General features: G+C 51.2%; 2 protein-coding genes across 5 annotated transcripts in view; one reads left to right on the top strand and one right to left on the bottom strand.

Annotated features, from left to right (window-relative positions):
- Window positions 1–13,818, bottom strand: part of POC1A (POC1 centriolar protein A) — a 101,148-nt gene extending 87,330 nt beyond the window's left edge. For 2 of the 4 annotated variants that reach the window (XM_010851756.1, XM_010851757.1), the window contains exon 1: window positions 13,714–13,818. The gene's annotated coding sequence lies outside the window, so the exon portion shown is untranslated. Of the gene's footprint in view, window positions 1–2,659; window positions 3,161–13,713 lie in introns of those variants that run through there. The other 2 variants (XM_010851754.1, XM_010851760.1) reach the window with 1 other exon arrangement.
- A 1,651-nt stretch (window positions 13,819–15,469) lies between these two features.
- The window catches only part of ALAS1 (5'-aminolevulinate synthase 1), a 14,141-nt gene continuing 8,549 nt past the window's right edge, over window positions 15,470–21,061 (top strand). The window contains exons 1-3 of the mRNA XM_010851752.1: window positions 15,470–15,612; window positions 16,613–16,831; window positions 20,591–20,818. Of these exons, the coding sequence (XP_010850054.1) occupies window positions 15,471–15,612; window positions 16,613–16,831; window positions 20,591–20,818 (589 nt within the window). The 5' untranslated portion in view covers window position 15,470. The remainder of the gene's footprint in view (window positions 15,613–16,612; window positions 16,832–20,590; window positions 20,819–21,061) is intronic.

Genomic DNA, 21,061 nt, shown 5'->3' with positions numbered 1-21,061 from the left:
GGGGCAGTGGCGGCTTCCGCCCTTGGGCCAGGGTAGAGGCTGAGGGTCAAAGCGGGCTGGGGGCAGGGAGATGGGGGAGGCCCTCTGCAGAGAAGGCAATTGGGGCCTCCTCTGTCTGAACCTCATGGTCCGCAGGAGCTTGGACAGTGGTCTCAAATGCCACTTTGGGGGCAGTGGGGCATGTTGGAAGCCTGGGGTGCCAGGGAGGGGGTATGGTCGGTGCTCCCCTACAGAGGGTCCATCCTGAGCAGGGATGGAAGGGGGACAGAGTCCTGGTATGGAGACCTGGGAGCAACAGGAAGAAGGGGTACAACTACAGGGAGATCATGACTGCACAGAGATGCACAGGAGGATGGGGGTCCAGGCTGTGGGGGTACCAGAACTCCCATGCGGACAGTTGAGAGCAGCGCCAAGGACGGAGGCCATGCAGGGTCTCGGGGATGGTGAGGGGCACCCCTGAAGCCTGCTGGGGAAGGGAAGGAAGGAGGTCAGATGGGAACATGGGGAAGCCAGGACGTGGAAGAGTTTTAGGAGCTAGTGAAGAACACTGGAGGCCCCCAACAGGGAGGGGATGGGGTCTCCCCTGAGGCTGCAGGGAGTGGGATGCTCTAGTGGGTCAAGGAATGGAGCCAAAGGAGGTCCGATAGGCAGAGGCTGAGCTCACAGGCTTGGAGTTGTGCAGATCTGGGCTCCAATCCCAGGTGTAACACTGACTTGCTGTGTACCGGTAGGCGACAGCTTAACATCTCTGAATCTTATTTCCTCCTGTACAATGGAGATCCTAACAGAAACTAAATGTATTACTTTCCTAGGTTGCTGTAACAAGACACCACAAACCCAGTGGCTAAAAACAACAGAAATTTATTCTCTCCTGCTTGTGGAGGTTAGAAGTCAGAAATCGAGGTGCTGGCAGGGCCATGCTCCTCCCAAAGCCTCTAGGGAAGGACGCCCACCTTGTTTCTGCCTCAGGAGTTTCTCAGCTCTTGTGGGGCACAACTCCAATGTCCACCTCCTTCCTCACATGCCTTCCTCTCTGTGTACCTCTGGCCTTCTTATAAAGGACACCAGTAGTAGGATTAGAGCACAGTCTCATCCAGTAGGACCTCATTTTAACTTCATTATGTTTTTAACAACCCTGAAAGTGAAAGTTGCTCAGTCGTGTCGGACTCTTTGCGACACCATGGACTATGCAGTCCATGGAATTCTCCAGGCCAGAACACCGGAGTGGGTAACTGTTCCCTTCTCCAGGGGATCTTCCCACCCCAGGGATAGAACCCAGGTCTCCCACATTGCAGATGGATTCTTTACCAGCTGAGCCACCAGGGAAGCCCAAGAATACTGGAGTGGGTAGCCTATCCTTTCTCCAGTGGATCTTCCAGAGCCAGGAGTTGAACCAGGGTCTCCTGCACTACAGGCGGACTCTTTACCAGCTGAGCTACTCGGGAAGCCTATTTCCTAGCAAAGTTCCATTCACAGGTATATGGGTGAGTTATGACTTCAACATATCTTTGGGGGGACACAACCTGCTACCCACTCCAGTGTTCTTGCCTGGAGAATCCCAGGGACAGGGGAGCCTGGTGGGCTGCCGTCTATGGGGTCACACAGAGTCGAACACGACTGAAGTGACTTAGCATAGCATAGCATAGCAACCCTATGGCATCGGGTTGCAGGAGGATTAAACCACAGGCCTGGCATACAGTAAGCTCCATGAAAAAAAATTCCAATTATAAAATGAATAATTCATGGTGAGGAAAGGTACAGCATGGTGACCATAGGTAATAATACTATATCCTGCATATTTGAACATAGCTAGGAGAGTGGATCTTGAAAGTTCTCATCACAAGGAAGATGATTTTTATGTAACCGTGTATGGGGATGGATGTCAACCAACTCACTGTGGTGATCGTTTTGCAATACATACAAATATCGAATCATTACACTGTACACCTGACATTAATTTGGTGTTCTGTCAATTAAAAAAGGAGGGAGGCAGGCAGGGGAGGGGGTTGGGAGTGCAGGAACGCAGACTGTAGACTTTGCTGCACGTGCACACGTGTGTGTATGGACAGACACAGGTACATGGGAAGCAGGACACTGCTCACAGTTACACCCAGGACAGCTGGTGACCCAGGGACCTCAGCCTGCAATCCATCTGCCAGGCACAGCCACTCAGCAAGCCTCAGGGCCTGACGCTAGCTCCCTGAGCAGGAGGACCCTGAAGTCAAAGCCTTGCTTGTCAGGGACTTCCCTGGTGGTCCAGTGCCGAAGACTCTGTGCTTCCACTGCAGGCAGCATGGGTTCCATCCCTGGTCACGGAACTAAGACCCCAAATGCTGTGCAGTGCAGCCAGAAACAATAATAAATATAAAGTAATAAATTTAAAAAGCCTTGCTTGTCAGAGGATTCCTTGAGAGCCCTGAGCAAGGCCACCACTGACATCATGAGCAATTTCACGGACTATCCCGACACCCAAGGCTGCTTCAACCTGCAGCCTTGACATGCTGGGGGAGGGCTTCAGGGTACAGCCAGCACACACAGCTGCTTCAGGAAGGAGGCAGGACACGATCAGGCCCCAGGGACGCCGGGCAGCCACCCCACAGACCCCACAGAGGACTAGGTCAGAGGGGCTCTGCCCCCCCAGCCTCTCCCCATCAGTCACCTGCACCCGGCAGTCAGGCCGGGCTAACTCCTCTTCTGCCGGCTGCCCTCTTCAGTCTGGCCACACCCCTAGGGCAGGCCAGACCCAGTAGAGGGTGTGTCGGGGAAAACAAACCTGGCCCCAGCTCCCCAGAACCTTCTGGTTTCTGCCACAGGACACCCTCCAACCTCACCCACACCACTGTGAGCTGCAGGTGAGCGGAGTTTATCCACACTGCCATGACCCCTGGGGAGATATGTCCGGATGCCGAGTGCTCCAGGGAGAGGACACAGGTCAGTGCTGATAAGGAACATGTTGCTGGTGACAGAACCTGGCTGCCCCCAGGGCCACTCCCCACTGCCCTGGCCTGAGCACTTGTCCTCTCCTCACCGCCCACCCAGGGCAGCAGACCTGGCATCGGACCAGAGAGCCTCACCTGGGGTCCTCCTGTGTGGGGGCTCCAGTTGCTCAGGCCTGGCTGACAGAGGAGTTCTAGCCCTGCTGGCCCCCTCCAGCTCTGTTCCTCCCCTTCTGACCCTCCCCTTCCCCAGCACCACGTTTGGTGCTGGGAACAGGGCCAAGAACACGACGGCATGGCCTTGGCCTCCAGGCGTGGACGCAGAGGGACGCAGGCGCTGTCGCGGGTCGTGGCAGGCCTCATGGAAGAACACGGTGTGCAAGCACGGGGTTGGAGGAGCGAGAAGGAAGGGATGGCGGGGAGGGCTGGTCCCCCCAAGATCTGAGGAAGGAGCGTTTCAGGGCAGAAGGGGCAGCAACACAAAGGCCCGAGGTGGGGATTCACTGGGTGGGCTTAAGGGACAGAATAACTAGCTGGGGGGTCATCTGGTGGGTGGGCCTTGCAGACCGTGAGGACATGCCTTCCACTGAGTAGGGGGGAGCTCTGAGCAGAGGCACAGCCCCAGGCAAGTTTTGCCTTGAAAAGCTCCCTCTGCCTCCTCTGAGGTCTGCGGTTTTCCACGTGTGGCCCCAGCAACACCTGAGAACTGGCAGCAATGCAGACTCTAGGGCACGCGGCTGAATCCACAGCCCCACGGTGGGCGCAGAAGGGTCCAGGGATTGCTGGTGTTGCCAAGCAGCCTTACTCAGGTGCCTCCAGCCCACCTGAGGCCCTGAGAAGGCAGTGTGGGTGGCCAGGAGACCCACGCTATGGCCTCCCCACCCACCCCACTCCATTCCTGGGAGCTCTGGCAGCACACGGCTCTGCCAAAACCTACAAACAAGAAAGCAGTTCACCTTTGTTCAGCCCGGCTGAATTATATAATGCACATTCCTAACCTATGTGACCACAGAATATTTTTTTCAGAGAACACCTGTTCAACAGCCCGAACACTGACCAGTGCCTTCTCTGTGGCGTACTTTGATGTATCCTCTCTGGACTCCTGCCGGTGCCTAATAATACCCACACACTCTGGAAAGTGCACGAATGTCCCAAGATGACCCTGACTGGACTTGGGTGATTTTTACAAACCCACCGTCCTTTCCCAAGCTGCCAAGGGGGCGCATACTGACCTCACAGCCCTGACCTCACCAGAAAGGCAGGTGGGGGAAGGACAGTGATGTCGCATTCCGGGGAGCTAGTGGGCACTCGGTGGGGGGCAGTGAGAGGGAGAGGCGAAGCAGCAGTGCACAACCCTGTGGCGCCACACCGCCGGGCCGCCGCGTGTGTGACAGTGCACACCGCGCACAGCCGTGGCGTGCAGCGGCCCGTCCCTGCATGTCTGCCTGCAGCAAATGTGACTCTGCAGCTACACATGGCTGCTAGTGTGAGTGTGCTGGCCGTGACTACAGTGGCTGGGCATGTGGCTGTGCATGAGGGGGTGTTAGTGACTCTGGCACCTGTGGGTCCTGGACCAAGTGTGCATTTGAGAGACATCCGGTATGTACACCTGTGAATGACCACTAGGCTGCTCTGGCCTTGAAAATTCCCAAACCTAAACTGTGACTTCAGAGCTGCCAGCAGCTTCCTGTCTGCTAAGACATGAGCAGGATATAGAAAAACTACTTTTTAAATGTAGTTACCCAGACATAATGTGGGAGCCCTCCCACGCAGAGCCATGGTTACTGATGTGCTGGCCAGTGGGACAAGGGCCAGGAGAAAGGCTCAGGGCCTGGGATGGGGAGACGCACCACCTGCCCTGTGCCCATCTGTCCTGAAGCTCCCTACCCAGCCCAGCTCCACAGGGCCTCAGCTGGTTTCCTGACCACTCTCATGGTCTACAGACCAGGATCAGACACGGCCAGCCCAGGGTGAGCACAGAGGATGGCGTGGACCCCAGGGAGGGGCCCGTGAGCCCGTGTGTGGACAAGAAGGGGTGTGACAGCAGGGTGCCTGCAGATCTCCCCAGGGGCAGACTCGCACAAATGCCTGAGCGACCGGGTGCCTGGTAATGACCTTGTTCAGATTCTCCTGCCCAGCCATCAGCTTCCCACTTTTCACATTTGCCTCTTTGGTGACACAACCTGCCCACAAACTGCCCCCAGTTCTGGGGCCTGAGAACTCACCATACACATGCACTCACAGAGCCCACAGAGAAGATTTGCCTGTTTACCCACTCCATTCATTCATTCACTCATTCATTCACTCGTCACATGTTCACGGAGAACCTCCTCTGAGTCAACAGCTCTGCTGAGCCCCTCTAGCCCCCCTAGACCGCCCAAGTCAAAGCAATGAAGGCAAAGTCCCAATGGACCTTGAAGTAGGGGCTCAGAAAAGAGGAACTCAGGGGCTGGGTGGGATGGTGGCCGTTAGCTAGAGGGAAGTGCTGAGCTGGTGTCACAACCAGGCCTCAGCATCAAGCCAGAGGGGATCTGGAGATTGGGTAGATGTGAAGACTGCCCTCCTCCGACCCCGGGATCCCCTGCCTGGGTCTGGCACTTCATGCTGCCTGAACACCAGGGTGTGTCTCACCTAGGATTGACCCCAAGGCTTCACAGCTGTCCCCCAACCCCAGACCCCGTGGGAAAAGGTCCACCTCTCAGCCAGCTCTGGGGACCCTCTCAGTTGGGGCCTGGATGACCTCTGCTGCCCCCCATGCCCCATCCCACCAGCAACCCCACCTCTATGACTTCAGCGAGGGCTTGGAGGCCTTCTAGCTCCTCCCCATCCACCTTCCTCAGGGTCCTCAAAGGCTTAAAGAGTCCAAGCCCATCTTCTGAGCACTGCCTACTAGCCCCAACTTCTCATCCATGCCTTCTCATTCACATTTTACTATAATAACAGTAATACGATGAGACGTATCCAACACGTCCTTGGTGCCTGGCACAACAGGTGATATTTTCAACTCCCCATGTCATGATGGAAGAGTCGACTCACTGGAAAAGACCCTGATGCTGGGAAAGACTGAAGGCAGGAGGAGAAGCGGGTGACACAGAATGAGATGGTTGGATGGCATCACCAACTCAACGGGCAGGAGTTTGAGCAAGCTCCGCGAGATGGTGAAGGACAGGGAAGCCTAGCGTGCTGCAGTCCTTCGGGTCGCAAATAGTCGGACACGGCTTAGCAACTGAACAACAATATCATGAAGCGTAGTGACTAGAGCTGGAGACAACCAAGATCGTGGGTCCCCGTCCGGCCTGCTCCACCCCAACCATCACCTGGTTGGCTCTTCTCATTCTTCAGGACTTACACGGAATGTCCCATCCTCATGAGGCTTTTCCAAATCCCCAGATAAAGCAGCCCCTGTTCTGGCCACTCAGACCACCCACGTGAGCTCTGACTCTCACATGACCATGTGTCTGGATGGGCTTGTGTTTACATCTGTCTTCCCTGCTGGACTGTCCGCTCCATGAGAGCTGGGCTGCCTCCCTGGAACCCGGCTCAATGCCCAGTAAACAAGAGGTGCATGATAAGTATTTACTGAATAAGTAAACCTATTTATCTATTTCCTGAAAACTACCTCGTTCCATCAAGAATCTGAGGTTGTTTATAACAGGGCATACAATTCTATGTGAGAGAAAAAGCAAAGTTGGAATCAAAGATTTTGACCTTCTCTTGCCTGGAAAATCCCATGGACGGAAGAGCCTGGTGGGCTGCAGTCCACGGGGTCGCTAGGAGTCGGACACGACTGAGCGACTTCACTTTCACTTTTCACTTTCATGCACTGGAGAAGGAAATGGCAACCCACTCCAGTGTTCTTGCCTGGAGAATCCCAGGGACGGGGGAGCCTGGCGGCCTGCTGTCTATGGGGTCGCAGAGATTAGGATACGACTGAAGCGACTTAGCAGCAGCATAGACAATAAATGCTGGAGAGGGTGTGGAGCAAAGGGAACCATCCTACACTATTAGTAGGAATGTAAATTGGTGTACCCACTATGGAGAACAGTACAGAGCCTCCTTAAAAAATGAAACATAGAGCTACCATTTGACCTAACAATCCCACTCCTGGGCATATATCCAGAGAAAACTATCAAATACACGCACCCTAATGTTCACTGCAGTACTATTTACAGTAGCCAAAACATGGAAGCAACCTAAATGTCCATCAACAGATGAGTGGAAATAAAATGTGGTACATATCTCTGTGTATACTACATACGTATCTGTGGTACAATGGAATATTACTCTGCCATAAAAAATGAAATAGTGCTGTTTGCAGCAACATGGATGCACCTAAAGATTATCATACTAAGTGAAGTCAAACAGAAAAAGACAAATATCATAACACTTTTAAGTGAAATCTAAAAAAAATCAATACAAATAAACTAATTCACAAAACAGAAACAGACTCACAGACTTAGAAAACAAACATATGAGGGCTTCCCTGGCGGCTCAGTGGTAAAGAAGCCACGGCTAACGCAGGGGACTCGGGTTCAGTCCCCGGTCTGGGAAGATCTCACATGCTGCAGAGCAACTTAGCCCAAGTGCCACAAGTATTGAGCCTGTGCTCTAGAGCCCAGGAACCGCAACTGCTGACACTCACACCCCTTAAAGCCTATTTCTGCAACAGAGAAGCCACTACAATGAGAAGTCCGCGTATCACAACTAAAGAAAGCCCACGCACAGCAACGAAGGTCCAGCACAGCCAAAACTAAATAGATAAAATTATAAAAAAAAGAAAGAAAACAAATTTATGGTTACCAAAGGGGAAAGAGGAGGAGGGATAAGTTAGGGGGTTGGGATTAACATATATACATTAATATAATAATATATTATTATATATTAATTAATGTAATAATCAACAAGGACCTGATGTAGAACACAGGGAACTCTATTCAACACTCCGTAATAACTTACATGAGAAAAGAATCTGAAAAAGAATAATATATATATGTATAACTAACTCACTTTGCTGTACACCTAAAACTAACACAGCATTGTGAATCAACTATACCCTAATATAAAATTTAAAACTTTAACAAAAAACAAAGATTTTCAACCTTCTATTTCACCTTTGACCTAGTGATTTCATTTCTAAATATCCCACAGACGTCCTCACCCCATATGAGGATGTCTGACGGTGCAACCTACTGGAAACCACCCAACAATCGGTTAAGGGCTATGTGGGTGAACAATGAGCAACAGTGCGGTGGAGTATTATTACGCAGTTGTGGAAAAGGATGGGCACTCCCTGGTCACTGACAGGGCTCTCTCCAAGCTATTAGTGTTAGGTACAAAGAGCAAAAAGGACTATGTTCCGTAAGTGCAGCACTGGACACGTAGTAGATGATCGACTGATAAATGTTGAATAAATGAGTGGCATCTTTCTGGAAGGACCCATGAGAACCTAGGAGCAGTAGCAGTGTCTGCGGAAAGATCTGGATGAGGGGAATTTGCATTGTTTACCCTGAACCATGCTATTTGCACTTAGGGCATATGCAAATATTATCTATTCAAATATATAGGGTTTTGCTATTAAAAAAAAAGACAAGAATTCAGAGTGTTCATGACAAAATCTAGATATGAGGCTTTTCTTGAAAAAATGGGAAGCAGGCCTGGCCACAGAGGGCTGTGTTCCTGAGAATGACAAGAGCTGCAGAGAGATGGGGCTGTCCCTGAGCCCAGGGGGTGCAGGGCCCATACTACCCCACCCCATCAGGCCTCTGTGGGGCTCTGTGCTGCTAACCCAGGTCTATGCTGCAAAGAGATGAGCTTGCAAGGTGTGCAGAGTAGTGAGTGGGGCAGAGAAGTCTTCCCCAAGGTGAAGGGGTGGGTATTTAGCCATCACCCCTGGTTGATTTCACTCGTAACGACTCTAAAAGCCACAGCAGGGCCACCACAGTTCGAAGACTGGTGATGGCTGACATGTCACAAGACTGCTAGTCTTGCCCAAGAATCAGTTAACTCAGTACCAGTCAGGCCCCAACAATGCCTCTGGCCTCACCCCCAACTTGGACTTGAGGGCTCTAATTAAACCCAAAGGGAACCCCAGGAGAGAGGGAGTCACCGGAGGCCCCTTGGGCACCTTGACTTGAGGGTCACGGCAAGGAGATGGGTGACAAGGCAAGAACACATTGAGAGAGCTGGGAAGACAGGCCTGGCTCGATTCCTGACTCCAGCTCTGAAACTCTGGACAAGTCACCTCTCCACGCCTCGATTCCCTCGTCCGTAGCTCACACTAACTGTATGCTGTTTCCAGGTGGGGGTGGTGTTTCAGGGAGTCCTCATGTCAGCCTTGGAGAACCACTAAGATACATATTTAGCATAGATGGAGAGGGAGAGAAAGAGAGGTTTATTTTAAGGAACTGACTCACATGACTGTGGTGGCTAGCAAAACTGAAATCTGGAGGGCAGGCCAGGAGGCTGGAAACTCAGGCAGAGTTTCTATATTACTGCTTGCAACAGAAGTCCAGCTCCAGGAAACCTCGGGTTTTCCTCTCAAAGCCTTCACTGACTGCATTAGGCCCAGTCACGTTACTGTGGACAACCTCCCATACAGTCAGCCTATTGCAGACATTAATCATATGTACAATCATATGTACGTCACAGCCACATCTAGATTGGCGTTTAAACAAACAAGCAATATCACCTAGCCAAGCTGATACATAACATTTAACCACCATATAATGTATTACTTCCTTCTGTGCATGAGGAAAATGAATCTCAGAGAGGCTGTGGCAATTGCTTAAGGCTAAGGAACCCATGGAGGGATGGAGCTGGGAGTGGAACACAAACAAGAGTCTGCCTTCACTCTGAGAACGGAGCTGCAGAAGGCGGCCCACATCTGAGAATTAAATAGGAAAAGGCACAGATCTGCTGGGACCACAATTCAGTAGGGCGGTGGTTGGTCTTTGGGAATCACTGTTAGTCCTGAGAAAGGATGGATGGAATGGTGCGGGAACAGGAGAAGAGGCAGAGAGGAGTATTGCTTCTCCCCATCAGAGATGGGCTCTAGAGTAGAGGGCAGAGAACTACAGCCTCCAGGGTCTCCAAGGAGCAAGGAGAGCAGGGCGGAAGGCAGCCTCCGGCAGGCTGAAAGTCCCAGTGCCAGGCAGCCAAGTCCAGAGCCTCTGACCCAAGTGCAGGGGACAGAGAAGGAGCAGGTGTCACCAGTGCGTGGGGTCAGAATGAAGTCTCGCCTCCTGAGCCTGTGGCTGGCTGCCCAGAGGTTTCTGGAAGTGGATGATTTCCTCTAAGGGTCAGGCTGGGCCGTCTCCTTGGCTGGGCACTCCCATCTGCCCAACCAAACCGGACCAACACCCAGAAGTAGAGAAAGGCTTCCGCGGAGAGCTGAAACCCTTAGACGTAGTCCCAGCCTCGTTCCTCCCAGCTCCCTTAATCTCCCTGGGGTGGGGCACTGGATCAGAGGCCAGCAGGTCAGCCCTGTTCTCCACCTGCTGGCTGTGTAACCTGGGCGAGTTCCTTCACCATCCTGAATTTCTGTCCAGTGTATGTGGCTAATCACTACATGGCCTAGACGGCTTCTTCGTGGGGACCAGGGCCTACATCTGAACAGAGCTGCTACTTGTTCATGGTAGTGCCATCCTCCCAGCCTTCTTACTGCCCAGTCCACCCAGGCCCACTGCTCTCAGCCTTGCTTACTCACTCTCTCCTCCTCCCTCCATTGTCCCAGCTCCCCGCTCTTCTGGTCAGAATGCAGCAAAATAAGGCCTTTAAATGCCTGCACAGCCAGGGAGAAATGAAAGTCCTTGCCTTGGCTGATAATCACACAGCTGGTAACAGTGGGATGACCCCCACCCCACATACCTCCCTTGTCTCCCTCTTGCCTCTAGCCTCCCTTGCCCCCCAATTCCCTCCTCCACACTAGGCTCCTCCAGCCTTCTCTGCGAGACCCTCAGCCTGGCTGTTCCATCAGAGCAGTATCTCCCTGATGCCAGGTCCCAACTCCCAGGTGGGTCCCGTCCTTCCCGCCATCATCCGTCCCTGCCCTGTCCACGCTGGTCACTGTCTGTAACGGTCCCTTTCCTAGGGTGTGTCCTCAGCAGCTCAGGGCAGGGAGAGAGGCTCCTTTGCACTGTGCATCCAGCAGTGGCCAGAGGAGGTGGGCTCAGTCGGGTCCCTTCACTCCACCCTATGTCATCACCCCATCACTGCTCCATCACCTCAGGGGGCCTGCTCAGGCCTGACCTTCAGGCTGGGGCTGGGAGCTGAGGACAAGCTCTGGGGAACCACCTCTGGACCAGTCCGATCCTTCCCCTAGGCCCCCACCCCAGACCCTCCTCCAGAGGCTGAGGGCAAAAGAGCCCAGCATGTGGGCTAGAGAGCCGGGAACCATTACATGTGGTTCCCTTTGCAACCCAAACCTCATCTGCTGTGCGGCCCTGAGCAAGTCCTCTCCCCTCTCTGGGTCTTAGTCACCTGGGCTCTAAAATGGGTTAGGGCTACAGACACACACTCAGATGTCTGCAAGGTCAGACAGCTGTCACTTCTTGGACATCACACATCCTCAGGGTTAGGAACCCACTGGAGGGAGCGCTGGTGGAAAAGTGGAGACAGCAGGTCCTGCCTGGGCCAGCCCAGGGGTTCCAGGCCTGCAGGGTGCTCAAGAGAAGCTAAAAATCCGAGTTTCAGTTTAAAAATCTCCAGGTTGCTACATCTTGCCAACTAACTCACATTTTTATAAGCACTGTGTGGGTCAAACAGAACTTGTCTGGGCCACAGTTTGTGGGTGCTAGGCTGGAAGGTTAGATTCTGGGGTCCTCTGGGGCTCTCTGGGAAGATAAGTGTTGGCTTTTGGGGGCGTTTCTTGCTCTCTTTCAACAAGAGTGCGGGGAGTTGTTCCTTGTGGACCACTCTGACCTGCCTCCTGGAGCATCTGATGGCTTTGCTCCACTGTGGCCCCTTCTCCCCCTAGTCAATAGGAGCCTATCCCCTGCCCCACAGATGGCTTCACAAACCCAGGCCCAGGCCTGCCCCAGGTAAGCCAGAGCCTGGAAGGACCAGAACAAGGCAAGTGGTAGGGGCTTCAGAACCCTCCTGTCCCAGCCAACCCCCAAATTCCTAACATAACTCCTGGGCCCGATCACTATCAACCCTGGAGCTCGTGGTTTCCAGCCCTCCAGGGCAGAGCTGAGCTGTTTCCAGAACCTCTAGCCCCTCTACAAGGCTGGCCCCTCACCCACCATTATTCATATAGGCACCGATACCCAAACGGGCACTGCAGGCCCAAGGCCAAGGCCACACTGAGCATCAGTAGCACAGGCTGAAGGTTTTGCCTGTCTTCAAGACTGTCCCACGTCCACTGGGGTCTCCTCAAGAGGAAGGCTGGCAAGATTTCTCACCTGGCTGGCAGATGTGGAAACTGAGGCCCAGAGGAAAGCACGAAGCTTGCTCAAGGTCCCTGGGCTTCATGATCCTTAGAGAGGGGCCCTGCTAAAAATAGCTCCTCGGACAGTGCAACAGCCCCTGACGGTGAAGATGACGCAGACAGGGGAGTCGGGGAGGCTGGGTCCTAGCGTCATTCCCAGAATGGAGCCTGACCTTGCCTGAACTACGGAGGCTTGGGCTCCCCCGCCCAGGACCAGGGTGGTAAGATGAGTGTTTTACACCACAGCTCTGAGGAGGGAGGCAAGACAGCAGTGAGGCTGGAGAAAAGAGAGGGAAGGAAAAAGCAGAGGCAGGGAGAGGAGAGCAAGAAGGCTGAACTCAGGAGAGGGATCTCAACTCTGTCAAAATGGGGCCCACCCACTGAGACAGAGGGGCACTCTCACTTCATAGATGCATAAACTGAGGCTTAGGGCATGGGGTAATTTGCCCAAGACTCCAAAATCAAAAAGTAGCACATTCAAGATTAGAATTAATAGCTTTAGCCTTTGCCCTTCTAGCAAGGTCTCAGGGACTTCCACGGTGGTCTAGTGGTTAAGAATCCACCTTCCAGGGCTTCCCTGGTGGCTCAGTGGTAAAGAATCTGCCTGCCAATGCAAGAGACGTAGGTTCCATCCCTGGTCTAGGAAGATCCCACATGCCTTGGAGCAACTAAGCCCATGCACCACCACCCAGGAGCTGCAACTACCGAGCCTATGTAGTACAGCTTCTGAAATCTGCACGCCCTAGAGCCTGTGCTGTACAACAAGAAAAGCCACTGCAATGAGAAGCCTACACACCACAACTAGAGAGTAGACCTGACACGCTACAAGTAGAAAGAGCCCACACAGCAATGAAGACCCAGCACAGCCAATAAATAAGTAAGAATCTGCCTTCTAATGCAGAGGACATGGGTTCAATTCCTGGTCGGGTAACTCAGATCCCACGTGACACAGGACAACTAAGACTGCATGCTGCAATGAAGACTTAATGCCATCAAAACTTTTAAAAGTAAATACATAAAGTTCTTAAAAAAAAAAAAAAACCAAGATCTCAATCTGGAAACCACTCGTGCAGCATTTCCCAAGATGTTGCCTCAAGCTACCCTATCCCCACATTATGAGGAGGGAGGCCTGGTTAAGACGCAGATTCCTGGGTCTGATTATTTCAGTCCCATACCGGGAAGCTATTTGGCTTGTTGTGGCCTTTCTCATCTAACTACCTAGCTGCATTCCTGCAGCCCAGCTATTCAAGCTGACTCACACTGCCCTCCAGGACAGAGCTGGGTTTGCCTACTCTATGCCTCACCTACCAGTCTTGCAGTCCCATAGACACCCACCCCTCCAGCCAGTACCTTTCTTCTGGAAGCCTTCCTTGTGGCTGGGATTCCCCTCTCCTCCAGTGCCTGTTGGAGTAATAGCCTTTTCCTCCATCTGGAATTATTTACAACATTCTATTTCACTTTCTGTGGGAGTCTTCTGTTTCCTAACCTTCCCTTCTATTAAACAGGAAATTCCCAGAGGGCTGGAAACTTGTTGGTTTAAACAATTGGCCTCTGAAATCCATGACTTCACCTGACCCTCTGCCAAACACAAGTGGCAAGGCTGGGAGAGCTTTACAAGGAGGAATAGAGCCTTAGAGAGGTTGTGGCCTACCTGAGACCAAACAAGATCGAGCTGAGGTTAGAACCCATGTCCAGCTCTGATATCCAGTTCTTCCAGCTTCTGCTTTGCCTCTGATCACTCCAACAGCCCCACAAGGTAGGCAGAATGGGGATTATGATCCCATTGCTCAGATAGGGAAAGTGAGGCCCAGGGATGGGCAAAGCCCTCAGTACCATGTTTACTCTGTTCTGGCTGCACTTGAGTCTGATCTTTTCACTTACATTCTCTCCAGCTGTTGGGCACTGCACAGGGCCCCTCAGCAGGATGGGGCAGAGTTGAGCCCTAGGTTCCCAGGCAAAGCTCTCATCTTGGAGCCCCAAACTGGCCCCAGTGCCACTTCGGACCCTGGTGCCTCCTCTGCAGGTTGACTTCCTTCACCTGTCTGGCAGCTGGCTGGAGACTCAGAGAGAGGCAACTGGGGAGTACTGGACCCACCTTGACCACTATCACTCTAGACTTTGTCCCTCTAATTAACACCTACCTGAGGAAGGAGCTACCTGGGCAGTCCTTTCCTCAGGAGAAGGAGAGAGCAACCCTGAGCCCGGTGCAGGCCCAGCACAACCAAGCCCAAGTTAAGCTGGGAAAAGTGTGGAGCAAGGAGGCCACGCTGGTGTTCCTGATAGGGCTTTGTCAAGCTGTACCCTAAAGGTGTGGTCTGGGGGAGACTCAAAGGAGATAGGGCCAGTTAAACTCTGGGAGAAAGCCCTGAGTCACCCAGTTGGTGCCCAGACCGGGCGGCCAGCAAGGGACTTTGGGCAGCCCACAATGGAAAATAATCAATATGTGCCAAACCCAAACTACGGGTCAGACCCCATGCTTCCACCGCCGGCCCCCCTGAATGTGTAGTGTGTGGGTTCCATCCAGCCCTGTTCCTTGTGCTCCTTCTCTGCATCAGGTTAAGTCCCTTTATCTCAGACCACAAAGTGCAACGGATAGGTCTGCTTCTGCTCCTAGAATCCCTCCCTCCAGGTCCCTGGGAATCACCCCCAGGACCACACCATGCCTAAGTCAGTCCAGTCCCATCTCCTCCGGGAAGCCTCCCCTGTCCCTCCCTTTCCCCCACTCCCACCCACATAAAAACAAGCCTGGGTGAGTCAGATACTGCTTATTACCCTGGTCTGGAACTCCTAGTTTCCTCTCTCTCCTCTATTCCCAAGGTACCTATTTTTAGAGCCGTATTACCCCTCAGTTGCCCTAGAGGTGTCCCCCCCCCCCCAATCTCTGCCCTTTTATGCCCCACAAATGGTTCTGAAGCATAGGGGTACTTGGTGGGGGAAGCGGCAAGGTGGTGCGGGATGAAGGTATCCGCTCCTGTACAGCACTGCACTTCATCCCCACTACTGGCAGTCCCAGTTATCCAGTCAAAGTCCAAGGAGCGCCCCGCGCCTCGCCCCGCCCTGCCCTTTCCGCGGCACGCCTGCGCAGAAGCCGCACTCGTCCACGGCGCATGCGCAGCTGCCCATCTGAGTGTATATTAGGACGACAGGGATCACGGCCTGAGGGTTCTCGCAGACAAGGGCAAGGCTTGGTTCGACGCTTCCACTTGGGTACCTGCGGCCTCCGCCACCTCCACCGAGTTCCCCGCGCAGGTGAGGGCCCCGCGCTCTGCGTGCGGCGCAGCCGGGGGCAACCCGATCCCCGCGTGCCCTGCCTGCCGGCGCCCCGCTGCCCTAGCCGTTGGGACCCCATCCCCCACCGCACTAATCACCCTCCACCTCGGGGTCAACTTTTTTTGTCCCGATCTCCTACCACATCGGCCCCTTCCGCCATTCCCCATTTAACCGACCACTTTCGAATGGCCATTTGCCACTTAACCGACTGCTTTCGAATCCCTGTCTTAGACACCTCGTTAATCTCGAGTCCTAGACACTTCCTCCCCTACCTCTACCCGTTAACTTCTGGCCTCCCCTGCCCAGGACCACCGCTTTCCGCCAGACCCAAGGCCCTCGTTTTTTAACCCTTGCTTCTTCCCAGTTAGTCCAAGCGGCATTTCCCCTTGTACCCTTGGCCTTCTGTACGCCTCTCCTTTCTCAGTTATGCCCAGTTCATGGAACTGTAGGGGCATACCCTCGGGGAAATCCTGGCCTCAGGAACCCCGGGCTGGACTGGATGCCTTCTTGAGAGTTTTGGGAGTGTGTGGGGACCAGGAGAAGATCAGGATCCCTAAGAGTCCTCTCTGCCTGGATGGATGACAGTGGCTTCTTCCCTGGCCTCACTTCACCACCTGGGTGGGTGCCAAGGTGTCTTGTCTGCACTGTGCATCTTTCTCAAGGAGCCTCTGACTTCCCAAACCTGTTCCCTCATGTCCCAGCCCCTTGGTTATTACTCATCATTATTTACGGTATTTGGTAAAGTAGCTTTGCAGGTGCCTTTTTAAGTAGCTGGGGAATGAAGAAGATGGTGATCTGGGTTGCGTGTGGTCACCACTTCTTAGTCTCTCATCAGCGCTGTCCTTAGACATTTTTGAGTGAGACTCGTTAGTATCCCAGGGTACCCTTGCTACAGACTTCAGGTGACAATCCAGTGACCTTGGGGTGGTATTTGCACAAATATTAACAAGTGTTGGTGTCACTCCTCATCTTTGTGCAGGATCAGTGTACCTCCGGGAGATGGAGACTGTTGTTCGTCGCTGCCCATTCTTATCCCGAGTGCCTCAAGCCTTTCTGCAGAAGGCAGGCAAATCTCTATTGTTCTATGCCCAAAACTGCCCTAAGATGATGGAAATTGGGGCCAAGCCAGCCCCTCGGGCCCTGTCCACTTCAGCAGTACTCTGCCAGCAGGTCACAGAAACCCCTCCAGCTAATGAGAGTAAGTGTCCTTAGCAATGAAGTAGAGGGTGGTGGGATGTCTGCATTCATTACAAGACCCTGGAAGCAGTTCTTGTGCACAGTGCTGACGAGGGTCACGCTGAGGGGGTTACTGTGTGCCAGGCTCAGTTCTTTGCATAGATTATCTCATGGAATCATCATCCTAACCCCACAAAGTAGGCACTTTTAGTTTTCACATCTTTAAAGGTGAAACAGTGGCCAGTGTTCCACCTTATGGATTGCATGTTGGTATCTGTTGGGAGTTTGTCAGTGCCTCATTCATGGAAGCCTAAGAATCTAGAATCTTTCTGTAAAGATGGAATCTAGAAGTCTGTAACTTCTAAAGTTGTGATTTTCTTCTTCTTTTTTTTCCTTGCCTTTGCTATGTTGCCTGACCTGTGCCTTTTGCCCTCAACTGCTTTCTCTGTGCTATGCCTTCCCAAATTCCTGCTAATTACTTAGGCAGTCACCCCCCTTTTTTTTTTTAATCACTTGTTTATTTGGCTACACCAAGGTCTTAGTTGCGACATGTGAAATCTAGTTCCCTGACCAGGGATCCATCCCAAGCCTCCGGCACTGGGGAGCAGAGTCTCAGCCACTAGACCATAAGGGAAGTCTGAGTCACTTATCTTATACTTTTATCTTTTTGTCTGGCTCCAGACCATGTGGGCTATTCCAGACTAAACCATCTTCAAAGTCAATTCTGTTAGTTGCTCAGTTGAGTCTGACTCTTTTGTGACCCCATGGGCTATAGCCTGTCACGCTCCTCTGTCCACAGGATTCTCCAGGCAAGAGTACTGGAGTGGCTTGCCATTTCCTTCTCCAAGCAGGTTCTGTACCATCTGAGCCACCAGGGAAACCCAGAAAGTCAACTGTGCCTGTGTGCTTTTCAGTTACGTTAGGCTACACTGAGGCATCTAGCAACCCCTGAATCTCACGGGCTTAACACACAAAAGATTTCTATCTTGTTCATACAAGGCAGGTCATCTTGTTCACACTTTGGGTCATCAAGGCCATTTTCTTCTAAGCAGTGACCTGGGGTTCACACTTTGGTGTCCTACAGCTTTACCGCTGAAATAGATGGCTTTTGGGTCACTATTGCATGAGGGGAAAGTGAGAAGGTCTCAAATCAGCTCATCTTTTAAAAACTTCATAACAGTAAATTTCAATTTTGAACAACAATAATCAGTGAGAGCCAATTTTGTTTCACTTGTGTCCCCATTTAGCCGCTGTTAACGGAGAAGGCAATGGCACCCTACTCCAGTACTCTTGCCTGGAAAATCCCATGGACGGAGGAGCCTGGTGGGCTGCAGTCCATGGGGTTGCTAAGAGTCAGACACGACTGAGCGACTTCACTTTCACTTTCACTCCCACTGTACTATTTTGAAACTGGTTCCAGAAATCTCCTCTGTAAATATCAGTATTGTACCTTTAAAAGATATGAGTTCTAAACCCACCATCACAGTACCATTATCACATCTAAAAGATGATGCAGTTTCCTAATGTCATCAGATACTCACTGATCCCCACCAGCTCTTGGGTATTTTAGCCAGGAAGCAACATATAACAGCTATTGGCCAGAACTAGTAACAGAGCTCCAAATAAATGCAAGCAGGCTGTCCTTATTCTTTTACATTTTTTTTTTTTTTTTACTGTGGCCAAGTACATATAAAACTTCCCATTGCAACCACTTTTAAGTATACAGTGGTATTAAGTATATTCATATTGTTCTGCAGCCATCACCACCATGCAATGTCCAGAACTCTTTTCAGTGTCCCAGACTGAAACTCTGTGGCAACTCAATCCTAACTCCCCCCGCCCCCATTTTCCTCCCCCAGCCCCTGGCAGACATGATTGAACTTTCTCTGACTTTGACTACTCTAGAAATGTCACTTAAGTGGAATCATACAGAATTTGTTAAAGTAGTAATTTTTCAACACATATATCTTTGTATATTAATTTTAAAATTTTGTTTTTAAGAAAGAGATCAGAGATTTAGTTCTAGTCTTTTCCAGGAGAGAATTCAACTTTTCAGATTCCACTTAATTCTGGGGAATAATTTACCCTACAGGCTTGTTAGGTATGTTCTTTGAGTGTGAACTTGTAAGAAAAGAATGTTTTTTTCTTTTAGTAGAAAGGATTTAATCCTTTGTAGGATTTTTTTTCCTCCTTACCATTGTTTAGGAATTAGTTATGGCTTTTTTTAACTGAACAATCAAAACCCTGTTTTACCAGTCTCTTAACAATAGATTCCTCTTGTATTCCTGGTTGAGTAAAATGTGACTTGTCCACTTGATAGACTATTATGTAACCATCCCAGATGATACTCAAAATATTTACTAGCTTACATAGATCTTTATAATGAAAAGGGCATATTAAAACAAGCATACAGGTGGCTCAGCTGGTAAAGAATCTGCCTGCAGTGGGGGAGACCTGAGTTCGATCCCTGGGTTGGGAAGATCCGCTGGAGAAGGGAACAGCTACCCACTTCAGTATTCTGGCCAGAAATCCATGGACTACATAGTCCATGGGGTCACAAAGAGTCAGACATGACTAGGCGACTTTCACTTCAACAACATACAGAAAAAGTAAAACTTTTTCTAAACCTGTACAAAAGGGGAAAAGACAGTTAATATGCCAAGTTGTCTGCAGTGGTTATGGCAGGGGGTTGTTTGTTTTCTGGTTTTCTGGTGTTTTTGTTTTGCCACACTGCAAAGCATGTGCAACTTCCCCAACCAGGGACCTGTGCCCCCTGTAGTAGAATTGTGGAGTCTTAGCCACTACACCACCAGGGAAGTCCTGAAATGGTTATTTTTTTTTTTTTAATGGTTATATTTTGAATGATAGAACTCTGTTTTTCTAGACTTCCTACAATGAATATGTATTTAATGACTCTTACAGTGAATGAAATGAACTTGAAAGCAATTTTTTTGGCCATGCCACATGGCACACGAGATCATAGTTCCCTGATCAGGGATTGAACCTGTGCCCTCCTGTAATGGAAATGCAGAGTCCTAACCACTGGACTGCCAAGAAAGTCCCATTTCTGGGTTTTTTTTTTTTTACTTTACTTTTAGAAGATTTTGATAAAAACTATATTACTGTATGGAGACATCTTACCCAAGTTATAGGAGAGCCTGGCCTATGACTCACAGGAATATCCCAGGATGATGAAGAAAGACTTCCAGAAGGAAGATGAACACATTTGCTCAAGGAGAGAGGGAAGTCTAGGAAATTAATTCCCAGCCAACTGTGTTAAGTCATGAACTTCTTTGAGCCATTTAGAGAAAACTGATAGTTTATATGTTAAGCAACAGCACGCTTTTGGTCAAGAATCTAAACCAATGTTTTTGGTCTAGAAAATATTAGTAGAGAAAAAGCTGTATGACTATTTCCAATTACTTCAAGAGTGTGTCCTCTCATGAAATATGCTGAGTGTACTTGGGCAGATTTACTGAAAATAATCCAGCTCAAGAATGCAGGGCCGTTTAGAACTAGAGAGTACTACTTTGGGGATTGATAAGTGAGAGGTACTGTGGGTTTGAGCAGTAGGTGGACTGTGCCAGTTAACTCTTCACCGGAGCATTGTTTCCAGTGAGACAGAAGAGAAAGCAGTTGAATTTGCAGAACCCAGGTGTCTGGATCCTGAGGTAGAGGAAGTATAAAGTGTGTCTTCGAGGCAACAAGAGAAAGAAACAAGTGGGCTTCTGTGTCCCGAGCAGCCAGATCCGATGCTTCAGTTTTTCCGTTTCCCCCTCAGAGGACAAAGCCGCCAAAGCCGAAGTGCAGCAGGCTCCTGATGGGTCCCAGCAGACTGCAGATGGCACGCAGCTTCCGTCTGGACACCCTTCCCTCGCCTCGAGCCAGGGCACTGGGAGCAAATGCCCTTTCCTGGCAGCCGAGATGAGCCAGGGCGGCAGCAGTGTCTTCCGCAAAGCCAGCCTGGCGCTTCAGGAAGATGTGCAGGAGATGCATGCCGTGAGGGAAGGTAAACTGACAGGGACCCTCACAAGAGTGAAGAGGCCCTTCGGCTCCTCCAGACCCTCAGATTTGTCTGAGCTATTACTAGGGGAGTTTTTGTGTCCGCATCTTCCTCTTTTAGGGCCAAGGAGAAAGGTCATCCAGATAGGGGACTGTGTGGTAAATGTGGGAGTTTCTTTACTCTTTGTGTTGTGTAGGGTGTGACCAGCTTTTACAGTAACTAATTTCTGAAAATACCCCGCAGGCATAA

The sequence above is a fragment of the Bison bison genome, unplaced genomic scaffold, assembly GCF_000754665.1.
Source record: "Bison bison bison isolate TAMUID 2011002044 unplaced genomic scaffold, Bison_UMD1.0 scf7180017864304, whole genome shotgun sequence".
NCBI lineage: Eukaryota > Metazoa > Chordata > Mammalia > Artiodactyla > Bovidae > Bison > Bison bison.
This window is presented reverse-complemented; position numbering and strand designations above follow the sequence as displayed.